At 42.0% G+C, this 21,644-nt stretch overlaps 1 protein-coding gene across 5 annotated transcripts in view; it reads left to right on the top strand.

The window, feature by feature from the left end:
* The window catches only part of IL15 (interleukin 15), a 75,784-nt gene that overhangs the window by 13,091 nt on the left and 41,049 nt on the right, over positions 1–21,644 (top strand). For 3 of the 5 annotated variants that reach the window (XM_089693877.1, XM_089693876.1, XM_089693875.1), the window contains exons 3-6: positions 10,350–10,517; positions 12,433–12,511; positions 14,937–14,966; positions 19,212–19,253. In XM_089693877.1, coding sequence (XP_089550003.1) covers positions 10,471–10,517; positions 12,433–12,511; positions 14,937–14,966; positions 19,212–19,253 — 198 coding nt within the window. In that variant the 5' untranslated portion in view covers positions 10,350–10,470. Of the gene's footprint in view, positions 1–10,349; positions 10,518–12,432; positions 12,512–14,936; positions 14,967–19,211; positions 19,254–21,644 lie in introns of those variants that run through there. The other 2 variants (XM_089693873.1, XM_089693874.1) reach the window with 2 other exon arrangements.

Here is a 21,644-nt window from a genome sequence, read left to right as displayed (position 1 = left end):
TGGGCCAGAAAGAATTCTGAGATGACTGGGACTTCCCAAAGCAGTACAACTAAGGGGTGTGTAAAACTACAAACACAATGCTAATAAGCCCAAAAAACAGGAAATAAAAACTGGGGGAAAACTGATTCTCAAAGAACTTCCTGAAGGACATTATTTCTAAAGCTGACATCAGGTGAGGCCTGAGCATGCACATGGTAAAACTCAGAACAGACCAGGTGGCTTCTTGGCAAATTTGGAAAACAGAGGCCGAAAAGCCCAAGGGGCATCAATGATCCAGTTTTCTTGATCTAGTGTTCCTGCTTAAGCCTGTAGGCTTGAATGAGAGGCAGGTTGCCCTTTACAGGGACCTACAGGAATGAGAGTAAGACCATCTGAAAGCATATGTAACTGAGAGATAAACACAAACGGCTCACTGACTCTGAACAAGAAGCAAGCAGTTTTTAAAACAAGATACTCAAGACCAAATGTTTAGTATTTGCTGGGATGAAAGTGTCTTGCCCACACTACGTAAAGTTTGCTTTCCATATATGATAGTAGACCCTGATTGTGGTGACAATATTTTCCAGCTTTTAAAATAAAAGGCATGACTGAATTAGAAGGACCATTTTGTCAAAGCAAGCAACTGTGAAGCTGGATGGTATACTTTGGGACTGATGTCCTGAATGATTTGGAAGATCCCATGGGCTGTCATGTGCTGATGACTGAGGTCCATTGGTCAACTGCCTATGCCTAGGATGTGCACTACAAACATGGCTTGAGCATAAAGTTCTGCCCAAGCCAGAATCTGTGTCACCTTTTTCCACATCAAGACTTCCGGTTCCTTAATGATGTATGCCATCATTGAATCCTGATCAGATGACCATGCAGTTGGGAGATCATGTTGAAGAGACAGCCGATTTGTTCAGAGCTTCCATATCTTGATTCGCAGATAAACCCCCTCTGGTGACCAGGTTCCTTGCTTTGAGATGGAGTCAAGGACTCCTATTGTAAGGCTCTTCTGGACCAGTGGAAAGAAGGATTTCTCGGACTTTAGGGCTGGATTAGTAAGCCACCCAGCTGGGCACAACCTGGTCCTGAGTGTCATTTGAAATAGTGAATCCAGAGACTGTATCTTCCTGCCTCCCACAGCCGGAATGTTGAATTGTAATGTTCTGAAGTGGAATTGGGCACTTGGGACTGCATCAAAGGAGGCCACAATCAAACACAGCCGGAATGTTGAATTGTAATGTTCTGAAGTGGAATTGGGCACTTGGGACTGCATCAAAGGAGGCCACAATCAAACTCAGACCTCTGATGCAAAAGTGGAGAGTTGGACGATTCCTGCACTGCAGATCCTGAAGTTGAAAGCAGAGAGTAACCTTGGCTGCAGGAAAACACAAAATGCAACAAAAACACGTTTAAATGCCGTATGCATTTTTGTCACGTTTTGCATGTTCCCGCGTCCGGCGGTCAAAACGTTCCTATCCTTTACACGATTCTTCCGCATTCAGGAGAGGGAGATTTAACCTCACCTAAATCCGACAGCTCCTAAACTCTGCTAAAAGCCTATGTGTACATGGACAGATAAGCTTTTATGGAGTTTAGTTTAGGAGCTTTGGCAAAAAAAACACCAAAAGCTTCTAAACGTGAGTTTAGGAGCTGCTAGTATACATGATGCCTTATCCTGTGGAGAAACCCCTGGACTGAGCAGTATCTAGAAAGATACCTGGAAACATCAAATGAGTTGTTTGCAGTGTTGACTTCTGATGTGCCAGGATCCATCTCAGCAGGAGGATATTTCAAGATGGGAATGCCCTGTAAACACAACATAGCAAGCACAGGGGTTAGCATCTTACTGAGTATACTCATGATCCAGTGGACAGACCAAAGGGAAGAACAATGAAGCAGTAGTGTTGTGCACCCACAACAAAATGCAGAAAGTGTTGATGCATTGGAAACAGTCATGCAAGTAAGCTTTCTTGATGTCCACAGAGGTCAGCAAATATCCCAAATGGAGATAAGCAATAACTGGCCTGATGGATTCCATATGATATTTTAGCACTTGAATAAAGACATTGAGTGCTTATAGATCCAGAGTGGGAATTGTACAAAAATTGTATGGTCACATTGTAATGTGTATGGTGACCCTTAGCCTCTGTTTAGATTTGCAGTTGCCATGGCACTGCACATTTGATCAGCTTTGACACCAACCCTTTTAGATCTTGAGCCTAGGTTCACACATATGCTTTTCAAAAATGTGAATTAATTAATGTGTGAATCACATGCATTTCTGTTACAATAGCAATGCATTTTTAATGCAATTTACAGCTGCCTTGTCCATAGGTTTTTCAGAGTGAGTCTTTTTTTTCTCTCTCTCACTCTCTCTCACCAGCTGCCAGGGAAATGAACTGAAAAACACATTGTATTCTGATAGTTCCCACTCAATTGTGTAGACTGCGAATTCGGATCGCACAGTTCCAAACTTGCACAGGACCCTTTTTTCAAACCGTACTGTGGCTCCGATGCATCTATCTGAACACCTTTCATAGGAACAGATTAAATTTCACCTGTCATTCGAATCCACAAGCTCAAAATGCATCACAAAATGCATGTGTGTGAACCAGGGCTGAAAGCACAGTGGCAATAAGCACAGTGGCAAATGTGACAGTTATCACCTGAGGCATGCCTTGAATGTTATAGTGTATATAAACCAGGACAGGAGCTAGGGGGGTACTGGGGTGGGCTGTGCCCCCAGATTTTAGCTGTGCCCCCCCCAGGTCTCAGAGTGCATCCAGTAATCCATGAGCCAGTCTGATGCAGACAGTTCATGTAAGGAGGCACTCTGATGGTAACAATCCATGTAAGGAGGACACCTGATGTAAGGGGGCACTCTGATGGAGACGCCTGATGTAAGGGGGCACTCTGATGGAGACACCTGATGTAAGGGGGCACTCTGATGGAAACGCCTGATGTAAGGGGGCACTCTGATGGAGACACCTGATGTAATGGGGCACTCTGATGGAGACACCTGATGTAAGGGGCACTCTGATGGAGACACCTGATGTAAGGGGGCACTCTGATGGAAGCACCTGATGTAAGGGGGCACTCTGATGGAGTGAAGTAAGGGGGGCTTTGGTGGGGTCTCTGATGGGGACCTGAATGTAAGGTGGGTTCAGATGGGGACCCAGATGTGAAGAGGGACTCCTAAGATGGACTCTGATGTATGGGGGACCTTGATGGGGGACAATGATGTAAGGGGGACCACGATGGGGACACCTGATGTAAGAGGCATTCTGGTGGAGACACCTGATGTAAAGGGGGGCTCTGATGAGAACTTCTGATATAAAGGGGGACTCTGATGAGGACTCCTGTTGCAAAGGGGGTCTCTGATGAGGACTCCTGATATAAGAGGGCACAGGTTCTTTTTTAATCACCCTAATCCAAAACAGCCTAATACGTACTAGTGTTTCCCAAGATGTGATACTGTGTGAAAGACTGTCAATGACTCTCCCAGAGTAGACGTCATGTTCCCTGACTTTTTTTTTACTACACCCCCAGATCAAATAGTCTAGATCCGGCTCTGTTATAAACTCTAACAATAAATGTCTCTTATTTGCTCGATTTTGGTCTGTTAAATATACCATTGAAGGTGTTTTATTTAACCTGTTCAACAAGTGCAAAACAACTAGCTGTTTATTCAGTCAGAAATCTTGTGAGCTGATAACATCCTGTGCTCCCTTCCTCTACACTGTTATCAGTTAGCATTGTTCTCTGCTATTTCTGTGGCCTACAGAACATAACCCTGTTATGGAGAAGAGGTGTTATGTAGTCCTAACACAGCACTATGTAGTCCTAACATACTCCCTGTCCTAAGCTGATAATGCTGATCAGTATGGTTGGCACCCTAGGGCAGGAACTGTGTTAATGACAGGATTACCTGGTGAAAATAGAGTAAAAACATTTTGAAAAGGAAAGTAATATAGGGACTCGTAAATTGTAATACTATCTATTTTTGTTTTTGGATTTGGATATACTTTAAGCTGGCCATACACTTCAAGATTTCTCTTGTTCAGCCTGCAGGTTGAACAAAACAAACCTAAAAGATTCTAAACAGTATGGATGGTGGAATCTTCCCTGCCAGATATTGTAATCTGACAGCGGAACTCACAACTGTCAGAATTCCTGGACAGTGACTGCATCTGATTGGATGCAGGCACTGCTCGGCTTTTCCAAGTGTTATCTTGGTCAAACATCAATTGAAAAGTCAACTTTTGTTGACCTGGGTGGTGGTGACAGGACACCCATGGCTTTCATTTTGTTCAATTCCTGCTAAAATTAGAGCCATGTAATGCAGATTTTAAAGCTGAACTGAAGGTATGGATTTTATTACATAATTACATTGGTCCAGCTTGGAGTGATGTAAGTATCCATATGCCATGCCTATGAGACTGCTGTGGAAGCAAAGAACTGTTACTACAGTGGTCCTTGCTGTTTTCTAGAAACAGTTAATTTTTTTTTGTTTTTGGAAATAGTTAAATCACTGGGTTTGGTACCACTTTAAAACAAAATGCTTTTTTTGCCTTTGGTGGGTAGTGGCTCTTCAAGCTATTTGCTGCTATTTCTTCCTAAGTCATCAGAGTCTCCTGAGCGCAATAGATAAGCATTCAGACTATGATTAAAAACAAGTGTAAACTGAACACAAGCCGCATACGAAAACCATAGCAACAAGATGGTTATCTGGGGACACTGTTCTTTATACAGCTAAACGGTAAAAATACAGTGACTTCTCAGTATTATAATTAGTGAACAATGGTTTGATTACAATATTACCGGATCCTAATTTATTGATTATGATCATTTTAAAAGTACTTTCTAAACTGACAACTAGTATAAGACATTGAATTTATTGTTACAGTTGTAATCTGTAAACTGCAGTATACAATTCAAACACATTTTGTAATAATCTGCATATTTGTTTATCTACATTTTATTCAACATTAAAGTGATTCTAAAGGTTGTAATTTTTCTTTATAATAACAAATATATTACACTAACATACCTGCTCTGTGCAATGGTTTTGCACAGAGCAGCCCCACTTCTTTTCTTTTTGGGTCCCCTGGCTGCGGTCCTGGCTCCTCCCCTTTGCTGAGTTCCTCCATTAACAAACCTCTTGCTATGGGGGCACTTGAGCAGGCTGGCTACATTGTCAATTCACACACAGAGCGTGGCTCAACCCAGCCCCCGCCCCTGCTTTCTCTTCATTGGCTCACTGGCTGTGATTGACAGCAGCAGGAGCCAATGGCTCCCTCTGCTGTGTGAGACAATAAAGAGATCAAGACTCAGAAGAGCCGTGGTTCTCATGCACATCAATGGATCAAGATGGGGCTCAGGTAAGTATAAGGGGGGCTGGGGGGAGGAGTTGCACTCAGGTTTGTTATCTTAATGCATAAAATGTCTTTAGAACCACTCTAAGTTCATTTGGTGCACTGCTAGGTTCACACCTATGTGTTTTCCGCACAGTTTTGCGCTTTGCAGAAACACAGTACAGTCCATTTAACATGATTTCCTATGGGACATGATCACATCTCGGCGTTTTCACTTGGTATGTTTTTTGGAAAGGGTCAGGGACTTTTTTTAACATAAAAAAGTTGCATTTTTGGTTCTATAAACTCAATGGAAACGTTGCAGAAAAGTGTGTACTGCATTTTTGCTACGTCTTTGATTTTATGTTTTGCATTTTAAATCTGCTTAGTAACAAGAAACATTGCAAAATGTGGCAAAAACGCAGGTGCAAAAATGCAAAGCAAGATGCAATGCAGAAACGGCTCAAATGCAACCTGCATAGATGTGAACCTAGCCTTAAAATTGGTTCTTGGTGGGCCCCTGAGCAAATAAACATAAAAATTGCCAGTGAGAAATGTGATCACTTGTTTATTGTGTAAAGCCAGCCATTGGTCAATACAATAGCCGAAAGTGGAGATTGCTCCATGGGGAAATCGTATGATATTCTCGAGAGAAAATGTAGCCTGAAAAACTGATACATTAAGATACTGTATATAATTAAGAAAACTAATGCAGCCACCACATTTACTGTGGTTGTAAAGGCTCAAGGTTTTTTACCTATAAAATCTTCTGTATGCAGCAGTGCCTCCAGCCCCCTCAATACTTACCTGAGCCCCAACGCGATCCAGCGATGTGCATGACAGCCTTAGCTATCCCGGGTCTCTGCCTCCTCGTTGGCAGAGACATCAAGCGGGAGCCATTGGCACCCGCTGCTGTCAATCACAGCCAGTAAGCCAATGAGGAGAGAGAGGGGGCAGGGCCAAGCCACGGCTCCGTGTGTAAATGGACACATGTAACAGCGGGTGCCCCCATAGCAAGCTGCTTCCTATGGGGTCACCCAACAGATTAGAGGAGCCAGGAGCACCGACAGTGGGCCCAAGAAGAGGAGGATTGAGGCTGCAAAACCACTCCACACAGCAGGTAAATATAACATGTTTGTTATTTTATTTTAAAAAAAAAGAGCCTTTAGTATCTCTTTAAGAACTGCTGTAACATATTCAAATTTTTTTTCTGAATATCCCTTAAAGTGTTGGTTCATCTTTACCATAAAAACAGCCTATGCCGATATGGGGTGCCTGTACATAAAAACAAATGGTGCAGCTTTGACAAAAATTAAATAATACCCTTGCTAAAGATGCAGGCCATTTATGTATCTCCTGAAGCCTGGCCAAAAAACTCCCAGAGCTGGCATCATCCCACCTTGCCTTGCTGCTAAGACATTCCCAATTTTTACTAGTCACCCCCACCATCCCAGGAGTGAGCTCTCACACCCCAGCACATACATGGTTCTCTATCTCCTCTGTCGCAGCATCGCTGAAAGCTACTGTGCCCATTTCTGGATTTATAAGGGGGCACAAGTGGCAATTGCCCATGACTCTCCTGCCAGAGGGAGCCCCAGACTCCCTTTATAAAAAAAAGATACTTTTTTTCCCTTGAGACTTCATTAGTGAGTCTGTTGAGGAAATTGTCCAGTTTGCAGCCTTTGCCAAGCTCTGGTCTTGTTTTATTACGATGATTTTATTATGATGAAGGGCTTGCTAATACCTTTCCAAGTTAATGTAGCTGTTAGAATATATTTGATCATGATGGTCACTAGTTGTGAGGGAGAGAGGTCTTTCAGAAAATTGACACTGATAAAGAAATATCTGAGAATCATGCTGACCCATTGAAGGCTAAGTTTACTTTGCCTACTGCCTGTTGAGAGCAGTGTCCTCTAGATCAGTGGTCCCCGGTTTCCCGATTGGGGTGGGTGATGGAGGTGCAGCCTGTCACGAGTGGGGGGGGGGGTGCAGCCTCAGTATTAGGGCCCCCAGGACATGGTGATCTCCATCTCCTATAGACCGTTGCAGTATACGGGTCTCACTAGTGCTCCATGATGATACTGTCCCCGGCTTGGCTCTCCGCCCCCTCTTTTCTTCATCTCTCTTCCTCTTCTTCCTGTATATCACCACAGGGAGGGAAGGGAGTAGTCGTGCTGGGGGAAGTGGAGTGGGCGCCCTCTGGTAATTGAAGGGTGGCAGTGCAGGTTGTGCTGGCTCAATTGACTGCTGCCCACCCCTATCCAGCCTGGTCCCCAGCAGGCCATGAACTAGCACTAATCCATGGCCCAGGGGTTGGTGAGCTCTGCTCAAGATGATACAGTTTGATGAGTTAGCCAAAGATTTTGCAGATGCTAAGTGCAGGAAGAAAGACTTTTTACAAATATTGTATATATGATATATTGTGTGATGCATAACTGTGATGTATGACTTGCTAGTTCCAATTACCTGTGTAATGTGTATTCTTACAGTCAATAAAATTGAGAAAAATAATCAGATGTCTTCTCCGGGAACCAAACATATATATTTTTTGGAACAAATGAGGTTTATCATTCATTTCCGTTCACTTTTTTATTTGTCATATAATTAAAAGGATAAGTTCACCTTTCTGAACATGTTACACCCGTATTAATAGTGTAACATGTAACATGTTCAGCAACCTCCCCCTGCACTGGCGATCTCCCCCCTCACTGTGACAACTGGTAGGGGATCCTCCCCCTGCATCCGCTGCCAAAATTTGAAAAGAGAACAGCTATGTGGGGCTCCACCTACATGGCTGCGTCATTAATTCACACAGTTCTGTGAATGGATGAACTACAAGTACTGTCTGTCATTGCAACAGACCCACCTCGTAGTTCTCAATGAACTGTGAGAGTGCTGGTAAGCGTCCTTGTAGTTAATTGACTCTTCTACCTGTACAGGAGGTTTGGGCAGACAGCTATACTGAGAGTCTGCAGAAGCCTGGCATTGCACCCGTGATCTGCTGATCAGGAGTGCAATCCTCTGCAGGCTCTGAAGAAAAAAAAATAAATTCACTTTTTTTTTCTTGCAAAAAATGCATTTATAGTCTTTTTAAAAGTAAACTTATTCTTTAATTTCTATGTTGAGGTGCCCCCCAACTGCCCTTGGCCGCCCAAGGTCTAAATCCGGCAATGACTGCAACAGGGGAGAAACAGCACATGTGAGGGGGTTTAATCGACTGGGTGGGGGAGGGGGATTTGAATCATTATTTAACTTTGTTGGATGTTGCACAGTTTGTTTATATCTACAGGTGCCCCATACCTTTATAGGCAGTTTTTGGTAAAGGTGAACTAACCCTTTAACTGAGCATGTAATAAGTGAACATCCTCTACACATTTGGGATAGTTATGCAGTCTTATGAGTGGATTTACTAAAGCGAATAATGCAAACATTCCACCAAAAGGCCCTATTTACAAAGACGGTCCAATCTGGTCCACCTGTCAGTTTCTCAGGTGGATCTGAACAGAAGCTGCATCTATGGGCAGGTGGATGTAAAAAGATGTGTGACTGTTGACATACAATTACCTCCATGTTAATCCAGGTCCAGATAGAAAAAAAAAAGAAAATATCTGCACCCTTTTCCATTTTTGCTCGCCCTAAACATGACAGATAGGAGGTTGTCTGATGAAAACGGGTGCAAGTCCAACTGACTACCCATAAATCTGATATAGGTCCAGAAAGCTCCAACAGCAAAATTAAAAGGACATGAATGTCACAAAATTGACATCTCTGCTCCCATATGGAAGGGCCTTATTCTTATATTCAGTCAGCTTCCTGGATAACATTAAAAATAAACCCAGCATCAAGATGGTCCTAAATATGTTTCAAAAACTATTTTTACTTATAGCTTAAATTTATGGAAATGTACTTCTTTTAAACAAAAAAAAAAAACAGCACCAGGGATAGTACTAACCATGAATGAACATGTCCCGTGTGCTGGTGGTTGCTGTGTTAAGTTGAAATCAGCCCCAGGATACCCTCGCAGCTGTCATTTTGCTGTGAGAGTTGATATGAGCAACTGCAGCTGTGACAGGCACTCGTCATGTGACGACAATCCCCGCCCTTTCCATCCCCCTGCTCCATTCATAAAAGCAGTGGCTTGACTAGGGGGGGGTGTGGGCCGCACCAGGTGACACCATCACAGGGGGTGTGGGCCACACCAGGTGACACCATCACAGGGGGTGACACCAAAATGAAAAGAAGAGCTGTCAGTGGCTGTCATCCATCCAAGCAGAGTGTCTTCCGTCCTCTCCCCGGGTACTGGGGCTCTTCATCCCTCCTGCAGCCCCAGGAATAGCCATGCCATGCAGGGGGGTGAGATGTTGGGTCCCGGTGGGGGTGTCCGATCCCCGGGATCACAGCGGCTGCTGCAGGCCAATTCACACCCAGCCTGTCCCCCATACTCCAGAACGGAGCCTGCCCCCGCTCTCTGATTGGACGGATCCTACTCAACATGTCAGTCTATGAATGGTAGTGACCCCACCCAGAGCCCACCCTTCTGCATCACACATTACTGGCCAGTCTCTGCACAGGAGCCCAGGACTGGTGTGACACCACATGTTACCGCACCGGGTGACACCAACCCTAGCGACACCTCTGCATAAAAGCCGTAATATTGGTTCTCACAATGAAAAGCACTCTATCAATGAACAATGGGCAGATGAATGAAAGGTCCACCTTCTTTATTTGTAGAGCATTTTTTACTGTAGGAACTGATAGGCAATAGTCGCTAGCATTGCTCTGCCAAAGTAAATTTACTTTTCCTTCCAAAGAAAACCATTGCAAGTAACAGGTTGCTTGAATGATGATAAAGATTAGATAAAAAAGTTACGCAGAGTTTACATTCATTTCTAAAAATGTATGAAAGGCAATGACATGTTGGCAGATTCCAATTCATTGTGAAATTATTAATCTTTATAATCATATTAGCTTGTTTACTAAGTCATGATTTTACCTTTTTTTACTCAGCCTGTTGGCATGAATAAACATTTCCTTACTGGATGAAAGTCTGCGAGAGCTCTTCTGTCACCTTCTTCATGATGAATAACTTGGATCATGGCCTAATTTTACTCTAGCTTCGTGTCAATAAATGTATCACTGGACTGTGCCTATAATCAGTGTCATTTTAATTTTCAGGTAAGTGTCACCATTAATAATTAGTTTAGACTTAATTTGGTCACTGGTTCTCAATGTTGGAGTCTAAAGCTATCATTTTATGCGCATATATTGTTCTAACTTTGCATCTAACCTTACTGCGAACCTAAATTGAGAGAGAGATAAGCTGTTCTTTGGTACAGCTCTTACATATGACATCTAGCACCGCTACTCTATTGATCTTCACTTGTTTTTTGGTTCTGTGCCGAGCGGCTGTCCTTCTGCATTGTGCAAACAGGTCAGCTGCTCAACACAGGGAACATTCAGAGAATGGTAAAGAAAAGCAAAACAGGACGCACTCTTCATACATTACTGTGGTGAAACACAAGTTTATTTAAAAGCATAAAAATGCATACTCACAAACCAAAGATAAAGAGTCAGTGGTGACAGTCCAAAGTGATGGTAGACCCTCATTGAGGTAGGCTAACGAGTTTCGGGAGAGCTCTGAAGAAGGGAGTATGTCTCCCAAAACACGTTAGCCTGCCTCAATGAGGGTCTACAGTCACTTTGAAGCTTCACCACTGACTCTTTATCTCTGTTTTTATCTCCCTGTGGTTTGCGAGTATGCATTTTTATGCTTTTAAATAAACTCATGTTTCACCACGGTAATGCACGAAGAGAGTGCGCCCTGTTTTTCTTTTGTTTACCAGTACCAAGATTTCCCGATTTTCTAAGGGCTGCACCTCAATGAATGACAGTTACAGTACCCCTAGTCAGCATGAAGATTTGAGCGCTGGTTTCATTAATTTTTTTGGATAACATTCAGAGAATGCTTTGCATTTACTGAATGAATGCAAACCGTTCTCTGATTGGAAGAGGCGGAGAAGTGGGATAGTGACATCCACCTCACCCAATCAGAGAACATTTTGCATACAATTATGATACTTTACATATAATTTAAGTCCATCCAGGTCTAGCCTACTGCATCATTTTTCACTTGATTTTCAGGGTGCCTATGAATTCAGTCCTCTGTAGGTTGATAATTTTCATTTCCATCAAACGATGGGCCATCCTTATGTTCCTAACACATTACCCAGTCCATATCAGTATAGATATCCAGAATGATATTTTTCCCCATTGAGATCCAATGTGTTTTCAAAGTGTTCCTTTAATTTTTTTTGAGCAGTGTAAATCAACCCGTGTCACGTGTTTAGGCAGTCTCTGTGGCAGCAGGGTAAGGAGAAAGGATTTGGTGGGTGGTATCGGGACCAAGTTTAAAAACTTAAAACTATTTTTTTCCTTTATTTTGGTATCCTCTTCTGGGTGATTAAATTTGTGATATATGTGATTAAATTCATCAAATGAGTTATAGGGATACGGTGGTACAGGGGTCATAGGCAGGGGCGGACTGACCATTCGAGCACTCGGGCATTGCCCGAGGGCCCGGGGTCAGTAGGGGGCCCCATAAAATGCCCCTGGTACCTTTTTATAGGCTTTTTTGGGTGTGTTTTGAGTGTGGGCAAGGACACAGGGGCCCATGATCTCCATTTGCATGGGGGTCCCATGAGTTGTCAGTCCGCCCCTGGTCATAGAACTCATAAAAGTTTAAAAAACTCGAAACCATGTCTGTGTTTCTTGTTTGTAAGGTCATACAGCTGAAAAGTAACTGTAAATTTAAAGGAGTCTGCATGTATCTATCAGTATCACACATTAGCATTAAGTTATACAGTATACGAAAATAATCATAGGAGACGAGGAGCTTGTACAGAAGGAAATGAACATTCAGGCGTGCCTGGCGTAGCATGATGTCTAATGGAACAAATACCAAATTTTGATACAAACTCAGATCTGAATATAAAACATAAAACTTGCTGAAACCGGATTATGGGAATTATCTTCAGAGGAGGTCATAAATATTTACTGTTCAATCTTTAAAGTTTTGTATTTATTTTTTTAGCTATGCTATTCCTGGATGGTGTAACAGATTCCAATGCCAATGGAGGCAAATAGGTGTTGATCTAACAACTGTCAAGAAGGCAAGTATAATTTTCTTGTTTAATTAGATTTTATACACTTATTTATTATTTGTTCATGAACACCTTAAGAACGTGTGTAAATGAGCAAATGCAGCTTGCTATAGGGTGCATTCAGCTTAGTTTTGAGATCAATTTGAAGTTATTTCATGGGTGCAGGTTAGTTAAGTTGAAAAAAGTCAATAAATAAATAAATACATACAACAAACTGAAAACTTCCATACACAGAAACCTATACCCACAGTTGATCCAGAAGAAGGCAAATAACCTTTATAAATTATAGTCCAATTTGCTCCAGCAGGGAAAAATAGATTCCTTCCTGATACCCTGGATCAACAATCTCTGATGTTATTATGTATAAATGTCAATATCCAGTTATATATTGTGCATTTCGGAATGCATCCAGCCTTTTTTTTCCACTGAGCAAGCCAGAACTAGCTCTTGAGGGAGTTTATTCTACATTTTTATAGCTAGTGAAAAGTATACCTGATGGTGCTACTCCAAGCTATGGATGGAAGGAAAAGGATCACCCCACCGGCAAGTGAGAAGGGAGCATGAGTCCGAGTGATTCCAGTGTCAGCCAATACAAGTAAAGGGGTGGACACTGCTCAACTGACTCCAGGAGTCCAGTGTTGAGGAATGGCCTCAGCTACAGTAACTGGCCACGGCCTCTGATGCGTTTCACCCCGCCCATTGAGGCCTGACTTCTGTGATAAAGCCCTGGTGGGCGGGGCAAAATGCATCATAAACCGTTGCCAGTACGGCGGCTGGGGCTATTCCTCAACATTGGACTCTTGGGGGTTTATTTACTAAAGCTGGAGAGTCCAAAATCAGACTCCCTTCTGCATAGAAACCAATCAGCTTCTAACCTCAGCTTGTTCAATGAAGCTTTGGCAATGAAACCTGGAAGCTGATTGGTTTCTATGCAGAAGTGAGTCTGATTTTGCACTCTCCAGCTTTAGTAAATAAGCTCCTTGGGGTCGGTTGAGCAGCGTCCATCCCCTCACATTTTTATAGCGCTGCAAAAGCCTGTGCAGTATCTGGAGATTAAATATCTTTTAGTCTGATTTGTTGCTTTTAAAGGCAGAGAGACATCTGACATTAAAAAAAAAAATGTAAAAAGAATTATTTTAAAGTGCCCCTCCCCCACTGTGCTCTCGTGCAAAGGCAAACGCACATGTCAATCCCTCATGCATACGTAAATGGCGATCGCACCACACATGTTAGGTATCACCACGAACGTCAGATCGAGAGCAATAATTCTAGCACAAGACCCCTATGTAACTCCAAAATAGTTACCTGTAAAGGCTCTTAAATAGTCACCTATGGAGTTTTCTGAGTACTGTAATTTAGTGCCATTCCACGAGCATGCGATTTTAAAGCTTAGGTATCCATTTACTTGGCATAACATCATCAGTTACCGAACAATTAGGTATTATATTGTATTTTTGTACAGTTACATTTATTAAAGTGTATTTGTTTTTAAATTGCGTTTGAAAAACCACTGCGCGTAACCGGTTGACATAAAAAATGGCGAAACCTACCATTTTATCTCGTAGGGCCTCTGCTTAAACAAATATATAATGTGTGGGGGTTCTAAGTAACTTTCCTTCAAAAACATATTGATTTTTACATGTAAACAAAAGGTGTCAGAATTGCCTGGTCTTGGGCTGCTCCATCAAAATTACAGGTGTTTTACACTATTAACCAGTGGGGAACCAGGGGAACTGCATTGACAATACTTCTTCCATTAGTAACCTTGAAGCTGTATGTGGTCACCCCTCTTGGGAGGCTGAAATGTTGTAAACACTTGAAAGATACCTCCTAATGTGGACTGCTCCTTCCTCCAAAAAGGGAATATCACCTGGAAACAGCCCTTCGCATTAGTGTCACAGTGGAGTCCATTGCCGGCAGAGCCTAGGATGGGTGTCGGTTTCCTGGGGAGTGCTGGTTAGGCCAGGCCTGGTCACCCTGCAGGTGTTTCTTAAGTGACCAGTGTGGGAAACCATAGGGCCCCATGCTGCAAGCCGGATTAAGGGAATCCCCTGCTACACAACACCCACACATCAGAGCATCTTTGCTTGATCTATCCACAATACCATCAGTTGGAACATTAAGGATGATTTGGCATTGGTGGTGCCATGTAAGGTCAGTGTAAAGTATGAACAAAATGTCCAAAAAAATGACCTTACCTTGCATTTCCAAAAGACTTGTGGGAGTTCTTTATTATATCCTGCTTTAATAATGTATTGTTAATATTTACATAAATATCCATTTTATTTGTAATAAAATGTATGAGGGAAATAGTTGTAGATAGTCATAGATTTTAGCGTAAGGGAAATAGTAGATACTGTAGTTGTGTATTTTTTTATCCTTTGCAAACTACAGGCACGTTTTCATGCTGATGTCTTTGTCTGTACTTTTTTAGATTCTTCAGAAAAGTAAATACTGGAACTATGTAAGTAATACATGTATGTAAAATGCTCTAGTCTATATTCTTTATTTTGCAATGATTTGTTTAATATTAATGCAGTATTGTTGCAACCCACAAATTATTTTTCCATTTCCGTTAGAAGCTGATATTTGAAACATCCAACATTTAAATCTGGAGGTATTCCAGCAGTGAGATATAAGTGGCAGGTTTACTAAGTCTACGTACCTTCCATGATCATTTTCACAATCATCATTCATTTTCTATTCTTTTACATTATGGAAGAGGTGAGACTATGTCACAGAAGTGAGAGCACACAGATATCTCCCTGTTGTGGGTCATGACTGATAAGAAAGCCAGGTTTAGGTGGAGTGACACTTTATTTAGAGACACAACCGAATTAAAGTAAAAATGCATGTGCCTTTCTGGCTAGACAGATTAAATTAACATGCTATGCAGTTATTTAGGCTGTTACTGCATGCTTTTTTGGCAAGAAAAGGTAACCAGACACCATTTTAGACCACCTCTCCCCATATGGGAACAGGTGAAAAGGGTCTAGTAGTCATTACTATGCCTGTGGCCTGTGGGTAAGGAGGAGGAGCTTTAGCTTGGTATCAAAAATGGATGTCCTGAAAATAAATAATACAGCGAAAGCAAACCTATCTTGTCCTTGTCATGGGTCAATATGCACTTCTTTTGTGCCCTGACATGCATTTTGACACACATTTTCAGTGCTTTTTTTTTTAATTTGCAGTGGATAGGCTTTGACCAAGGCTTGTTAATGCCTGATACCAATGCATCAAAATTCATATTATATGCTTTTTAAGGTGCTGCAATTGACATCTAAAGGCCTCCCAACACACTAAGACACAGAAAGAAGGACATGTTGTATTTTTCAAAACTCACTGCAGCACTGGAACTAAAAAAGCAGGCATCAAAAGATTATTTTACCTTTAAGTCTAACTATATCCAAGACGTTCTTTTTCCAACAGATTGAATAGGTAACGCTTAATGCCTTGGTTAGATTTTATTGTTAGTATCTCACTGGGTAAATGTTTCCCTACTTTCTGCGCAGTCACCAGAAAATGAGAAATTAAAAAATGGAACCATCAACTGAGATAAAGAGGGCAAGCGTAGCACTTGTTTTTTTAAAGCAGGGAAGGGTTCAAAAGGGTTCCAAATGTTGTCAGTTTTTTTTATTCTTCATTAAATCACCAGTGAGAACTGCACAACGATACATATAGCTCATTTTCCATTATCCATGCCATAGGTGAGATCTGCATTCCAGTACATACAGCTCACTTACAATTTTCCATGACACTAGTGAACTATCATTCTAGTATCCAGTATCTCACATTCCAGTAGTCCTGCCCCCAGTAAGATCTGAGGAGTCCAGTACATATAGCTCTATATACCAAAATGTGCCGCGCTTCACCTAAAAATGCTCAAAATAAATGTGTGCATCCAACAGCTACTATGTATATCAAAATAAATAAAGATCAAATAAGTGAATCAGCCAGTATCAATTTCCATAAACAGTGTCCATATAATTGTCAAAAACAGGCAAAAAAAAAAAGGTCCATATAGAAACTTATTCAAATGTGCAAAGTTCACTGTAGAATAAAATATCCCGTGCCTCTTAATTGATTTTTTGTGTGAAAAAACTTGCATTTGTGTGCTTCCCCACTGGCTGTGCTCTCACCAAACCGTTAAGTAAGGTCATACATCTTGTGTCCCTTTAAATGGGCCAAAGTATGGATGGAATGGTATCTTGCTGTTTGGGGTCCTCCTCCACTCAATCAATGGGCTCCCCTTCCACGGTGGTTGATATAGAGGAATTAATCAAATCATAGTGTATCATCCTTTTAAAACCGTTTTATTAATAAAAGTAATGCACTCACATATACTCTGTATATAAACCACTTTGTGCACACATTGATGGCAATAATTCCCCCTGATGAAGCCACGTGACCGGTGGCGTAACGAATAGGGGAGGGGCTTTGACATCACAACGCTTGATGGTTCCATACTGACACCAGATGGCAATTTTAGGGTTTTTACCACTGAAAAAAATCTGGAGGACACATTTTGTGCACAGATTGAATATAATGTAAATCTACTGAATGAATGTAAATCTATGTAAATCTATGTATTGTACAGAATGCCAAGGATGGGTCCTAAATGGTGAATATGTGTCACCATATTTTAGGTTGTGATCCCTTTAAGGGAGATGATAAAGAGCAGTTTTTAAGTACCCAAGATTCAACCCATCTGCAAGACAGGCCTGAAAAGGGCAGGAAGAAGCCAGCAGGTCGATGAGGTGTTGTGTGGAGCAGGACACAGTGGAGTTTATTTACTAAAGCTAAAGAGTGCAAAATCAGGATCACTTCTGCATAGAAGCCAGCTTGTTCAGTTAAGCTTTGGCAATAAAACATGGATGTTGATTGGTTTCTATGCAGAAGTGAGCCTGATTGTTCACTCTCCAGCTTTAGTAATTAAACCCCAGTATGAGAGGGCTGCTTGTTTGCTGACATGCTCCTTGACTTCAGTGACCCTTTCTGGACCTCTGGAGCAGGCAGGAACTTCAGAACCCTGTGGTGGGACAAGTTTATGCTGATAGTGAGCCAACACTTTGTGTTGTGCCAAAGTGTACGGGTTGTTTTGTTTGTTTATGCTGAGGATAAGCTGTTTTGTTTGCCCTTCAGTGATCCACAAACTGAAAATATCACAGTATATTAATATACATAGCAGGGATGTGCAATTCCTATCGCCCAACACCCGATACATGCAGTTCCGGGCGCGGGGCCTGTAGTTTTTTTTTGCCTTTAGCCCTGCTGCGGGCAAACAGCAGTGCTCATCTGTCAGGTGGAAGCATTCGGGCAGCAGCGGTACTGCCCGATTGCTTCCACACAACCCACAGTGTCAGCCTCTCCCCCTGCCCGCTATATGTCCCGGGCTCCACTTGCCCATCTGCAGGCCTGGGACTGGCTCAGTGTGTGACGGTGGCACCACTTCCGGGTCCCCGTTTGACACATTCCCGGTCATTGGCCAGGAAAGAAATATAATGCGGTGCGATGTGCACTGCATTACATTCAATGGAGCACAGGGGAGACATGCAGAGTCTTTTAGACCCTGGATGTCTCAAAAGAGAAAACCTGTTACCAAAAAAATCATCACATAGGGGACTTTTTGTCCCCTATGTGATTTAAAAAGAAAAAAAAAAGTTAAGTGAAAACAATTTTAGTTTTTTTTAAAATGTAAGTTACATCCAAGCATATAACCCCCCCCCTCCAAATTTTTCAAGGCCTACCCCCACATATGTACGCACGCACAAACGTAAAAGCACATGATCGGGTACCTACACATGAAAACGTTGATTGCGATATACATGTCACATATTGCCGCGCACGCCAGAATGAGAGCATTAGCACCAGACATAACACTATACTGATGACCTATAAGTGCCACCTATAGAAAATATAGGGTACTAACATTTGTTGCTATTTCACACCTGCGTGCAAATTTAAGGTTTGACATGTTGGATAATCATTTACTTGATGCAACCTTATATTTTAAATTTTACAAAAATTACAGAAATTTTGCGTTTCCTAGACCTTTGTGATAATATCGTGTGACATAAAAAATTGGAACTACCACTATTTTATTCTGTAGGATCCCTGATTTCAGAAAATATATAATGTTTGGGGGTTTTGTGTCATCTGCAGGCCTTAAACGATATTTTAAACGTGTGCAAAAAACGCAAAAACAGCTCTGGCAGCGAAAGGGGTAAAGGATAAGCCAGATACTCCCCTTTCCCGAGGAGCACCCAATCGGTGTTCTTTACACTGCAAGGTCTCCCCCCTCCCTGCTAGTCCCCGAGTGCGGTGCTGGCACGTTTAAGTCACCATAAAGCCCCTTTTGTTTTTAAAAGCCCCAGACATTACTTAAAGAAAATTTAAATACGGTTTTGGTTCAAATGTATGTTTTTTAATCAGGACAAGTAGATGGTCATGCAGGACAAGTAGATTGGGACACCGATTTAGTCCCTGGACAAGTATTTTTTTTCAAAAAGTTCCACACCACTGATTATATTATATTAATATATATATTTTTTTCTTAAAAATACAAAGTACTTTGTTGTTAACAAGGTTAAAAATGTAATTCTCAACCGTATGGTTTATCATGCATAGTATTATTGCATTGTGTTTTTTTTATTTTTCTCCTTCAAGTTATTTATGTTTTACATTTTGCATATTTTTATTTCAACTGCAGCATAAAGAATTAACACTTTACACTGCTAGTCCAAGCCATGTTGTAAGTACACTACTGTCTACAGCCCCTTATACCCTTAGGCCTCATGCACACTGGGCATTTGCCCAGCTCTTCTAAATGCCTTTCTCCTGGCATGAGAAAAGCAGTGTCAAAAATGTACCTAAAAATGTGTCTAAAGCTGCATTTTTGCAAATGCATTTAGTGACGTTTAAGCGTATCAAACACTTGGGCATTTATTCATTTCATTGGCAATGAATGCCCATGCGAACACCTAGCGCTTAAGCATGTTTAGAAACGTCGGGTGTTTTTTCTGCCAAAATGCTGCTGCTCCTGAATGCGCTGGCAGTGAGTTTTTGTTATCTGCCTCTAAATGCTCCTGCTTTAAACACCTGTAAATGCCTATGTGTGCAGGGACACATAGGCTAACATTTATGGGTGTTTAGAGGCAAAAAAAAAAAAAGAAAAATTGTAAGATGCTGCAGAGTTTAAACTGCCCAGTGTGCATGAGGCCTAATTCTGCATGTTTCTGTATGAGGAATGCTCTGTTTCTGTTGATTACCCAGAATATTTTTCTCATGTACTAGCTAGATTTGCCTTTTGAATGAAATGTTGATTACTCCTTGGTCTTCTTTATTTCTCTATAAATGGGCTTGATTAAATAAAGTATAATGTGAGGTGAAGTGAGCTTGAGCTTACATTTACCCACCTGAGCTTGTACAGTGACTTTTTTTTTAATCAACTTCTTCGTGCAGAGTGGATATATGAAGTGAACACAGATGTCCTTCACCTTTCTTCACACTTTAGGAAATTACCCTCTACATTTTTTTTGGGCATCAAAGGTACTAGTGCTTTGGCAGGGGGTACCATGTTATTGGAGAACCTTTCAAAGTACTCCACCACTGGTTAAAAAAATAAAATCTCACATTGCGTTATGACGTGCAGGGAGCCAAAGGTGCTCATACATCCAGCAATTTCAGAACCTTTCCTGCTTTACCAGAATTCTAAGCCATTCTGACAGGCAAAGCTCTGAGACCTCTTTGTAGCGTTGGAGCTTACCTGACAACTATATAGTAACAAGTAATGTCAGTGCTCAAAACAACAATGGATAACGATCATTTGTAATCAGTCCATGAGAAGTATAACACTGGATGGATGGACGTATGGGATATGTGGATGGCTACAACACACACACTCCGGAAGCTCCTTACCAAGGTTCTGGGAAATCCCTCAGAGAGCATGAAAAAAGGCACACAGCAGGGTGCCAGGTAAGTATGAGTAAAACACAAAGATTTTATTCAACGCTCACTTACATGTAGGAAAACCGGTGTACAATGACAGCTCTCCTGGGTCTTGTGAACCCGATAGCAGCTGCAAGGCATAAGTGGAGACCCATCGTGTGGTTGACATCAGCGCCATTTCTTCTCTCACTCTTACCAACTGACAGAGATTTATGACAGGTACCATGAGTGACAGATGGACGGGCCACAATGAGTTTTTCCAAAGCCCCACCTCCTTTATCAAGCTGGCCCGCCCAGTGAGAGAGAGGGCATTTAGGAACTGTCATCCCAGCTGATGGGGACCAATCAGTATAGGACATGGGTGGAGCCAGCCGCACAGTGAAGGGAGACTCTGACCAGGACAGGGAAAAGACTGTGTAAATAACACAGTATTAGTGAACAATTAGCTGATTAGTGTGTGGAGAACGGACCATGCAGCCGGTATCATCAGCTCACCTGATACACTGAAAATACAGAATGTACTCAAATTCATATTTAATGGTGTTGATTTCTAGTTCTTCTTTCAGTCCTTTAGGTACCAGGGTATTGTGAGTGAATATCCAAAAGGTCTCTACTGCAGAGCCTTTGGAACCTTTTTGGTAAAGAATCACAGGGGAAACAAATAAATGGCCACTGCTCAAAATCTTTAACTGGCCTTCACAGCAAAGAGCACATGGAAGAGTGATGCACGTCAAACAATAAAAGACAAAAATTCCCAGCTCAACTTACCGTCCAGCCTGCAACCAACCTAATTGTCCTGTCTAACAGTTTGCATTAAAAACAGGGAGGAATGGAATCCCCCCTAAACTCTCAGGCCCTCTGTGGATTTGTTGTGTAGTGTGCAGAGGTGGACTGACCATTTGGAAACTCGGGCACCGCCCGAGGGCCCGGGGTCAGTAGGGGGCCCCATGAGATGCCCCTGGTACCTTTTTCATAGGCTTTTTTGAGTTTGGGCAAGGACACAGGGGCCCCATGATCCCCTATTGCCTGGGGGCCCCATGAGTTGTCAGTCTGCCCCTGGTAGTGTGAGAAAATGTCTGGGGACAATGTGGTCTTCACAGGCACCCTCAATAAGTCTCTTCTGTTCCTCAAAGCGGGCTTGCATATATTCTGTATTTTCAGTTACTTTTACACTTAGATGTAGCGTATGATTTTA

The sequence above is a fragment of the Staurois parvus genome, unplaced genomic scaffold (assembly GCF_062004578.1).
Source record: "Staurois parvus isolate SC_StPar_1 unplaced genomic scaffold, SC_StPar_1.0 ptg000639l, whole genome shotgun sequence".
In the NCBI taxonomy this organism is placed as follows: Eukaryota; Metazoa; Chordata; class Amphibia; order Anura; family Ranidae; genus Staurois; species Staurois parvus.
Note: the sequence above shows the minus strand (reverse complement) of the source record. Positions and strands in the feature narration are given on the sequence as shown.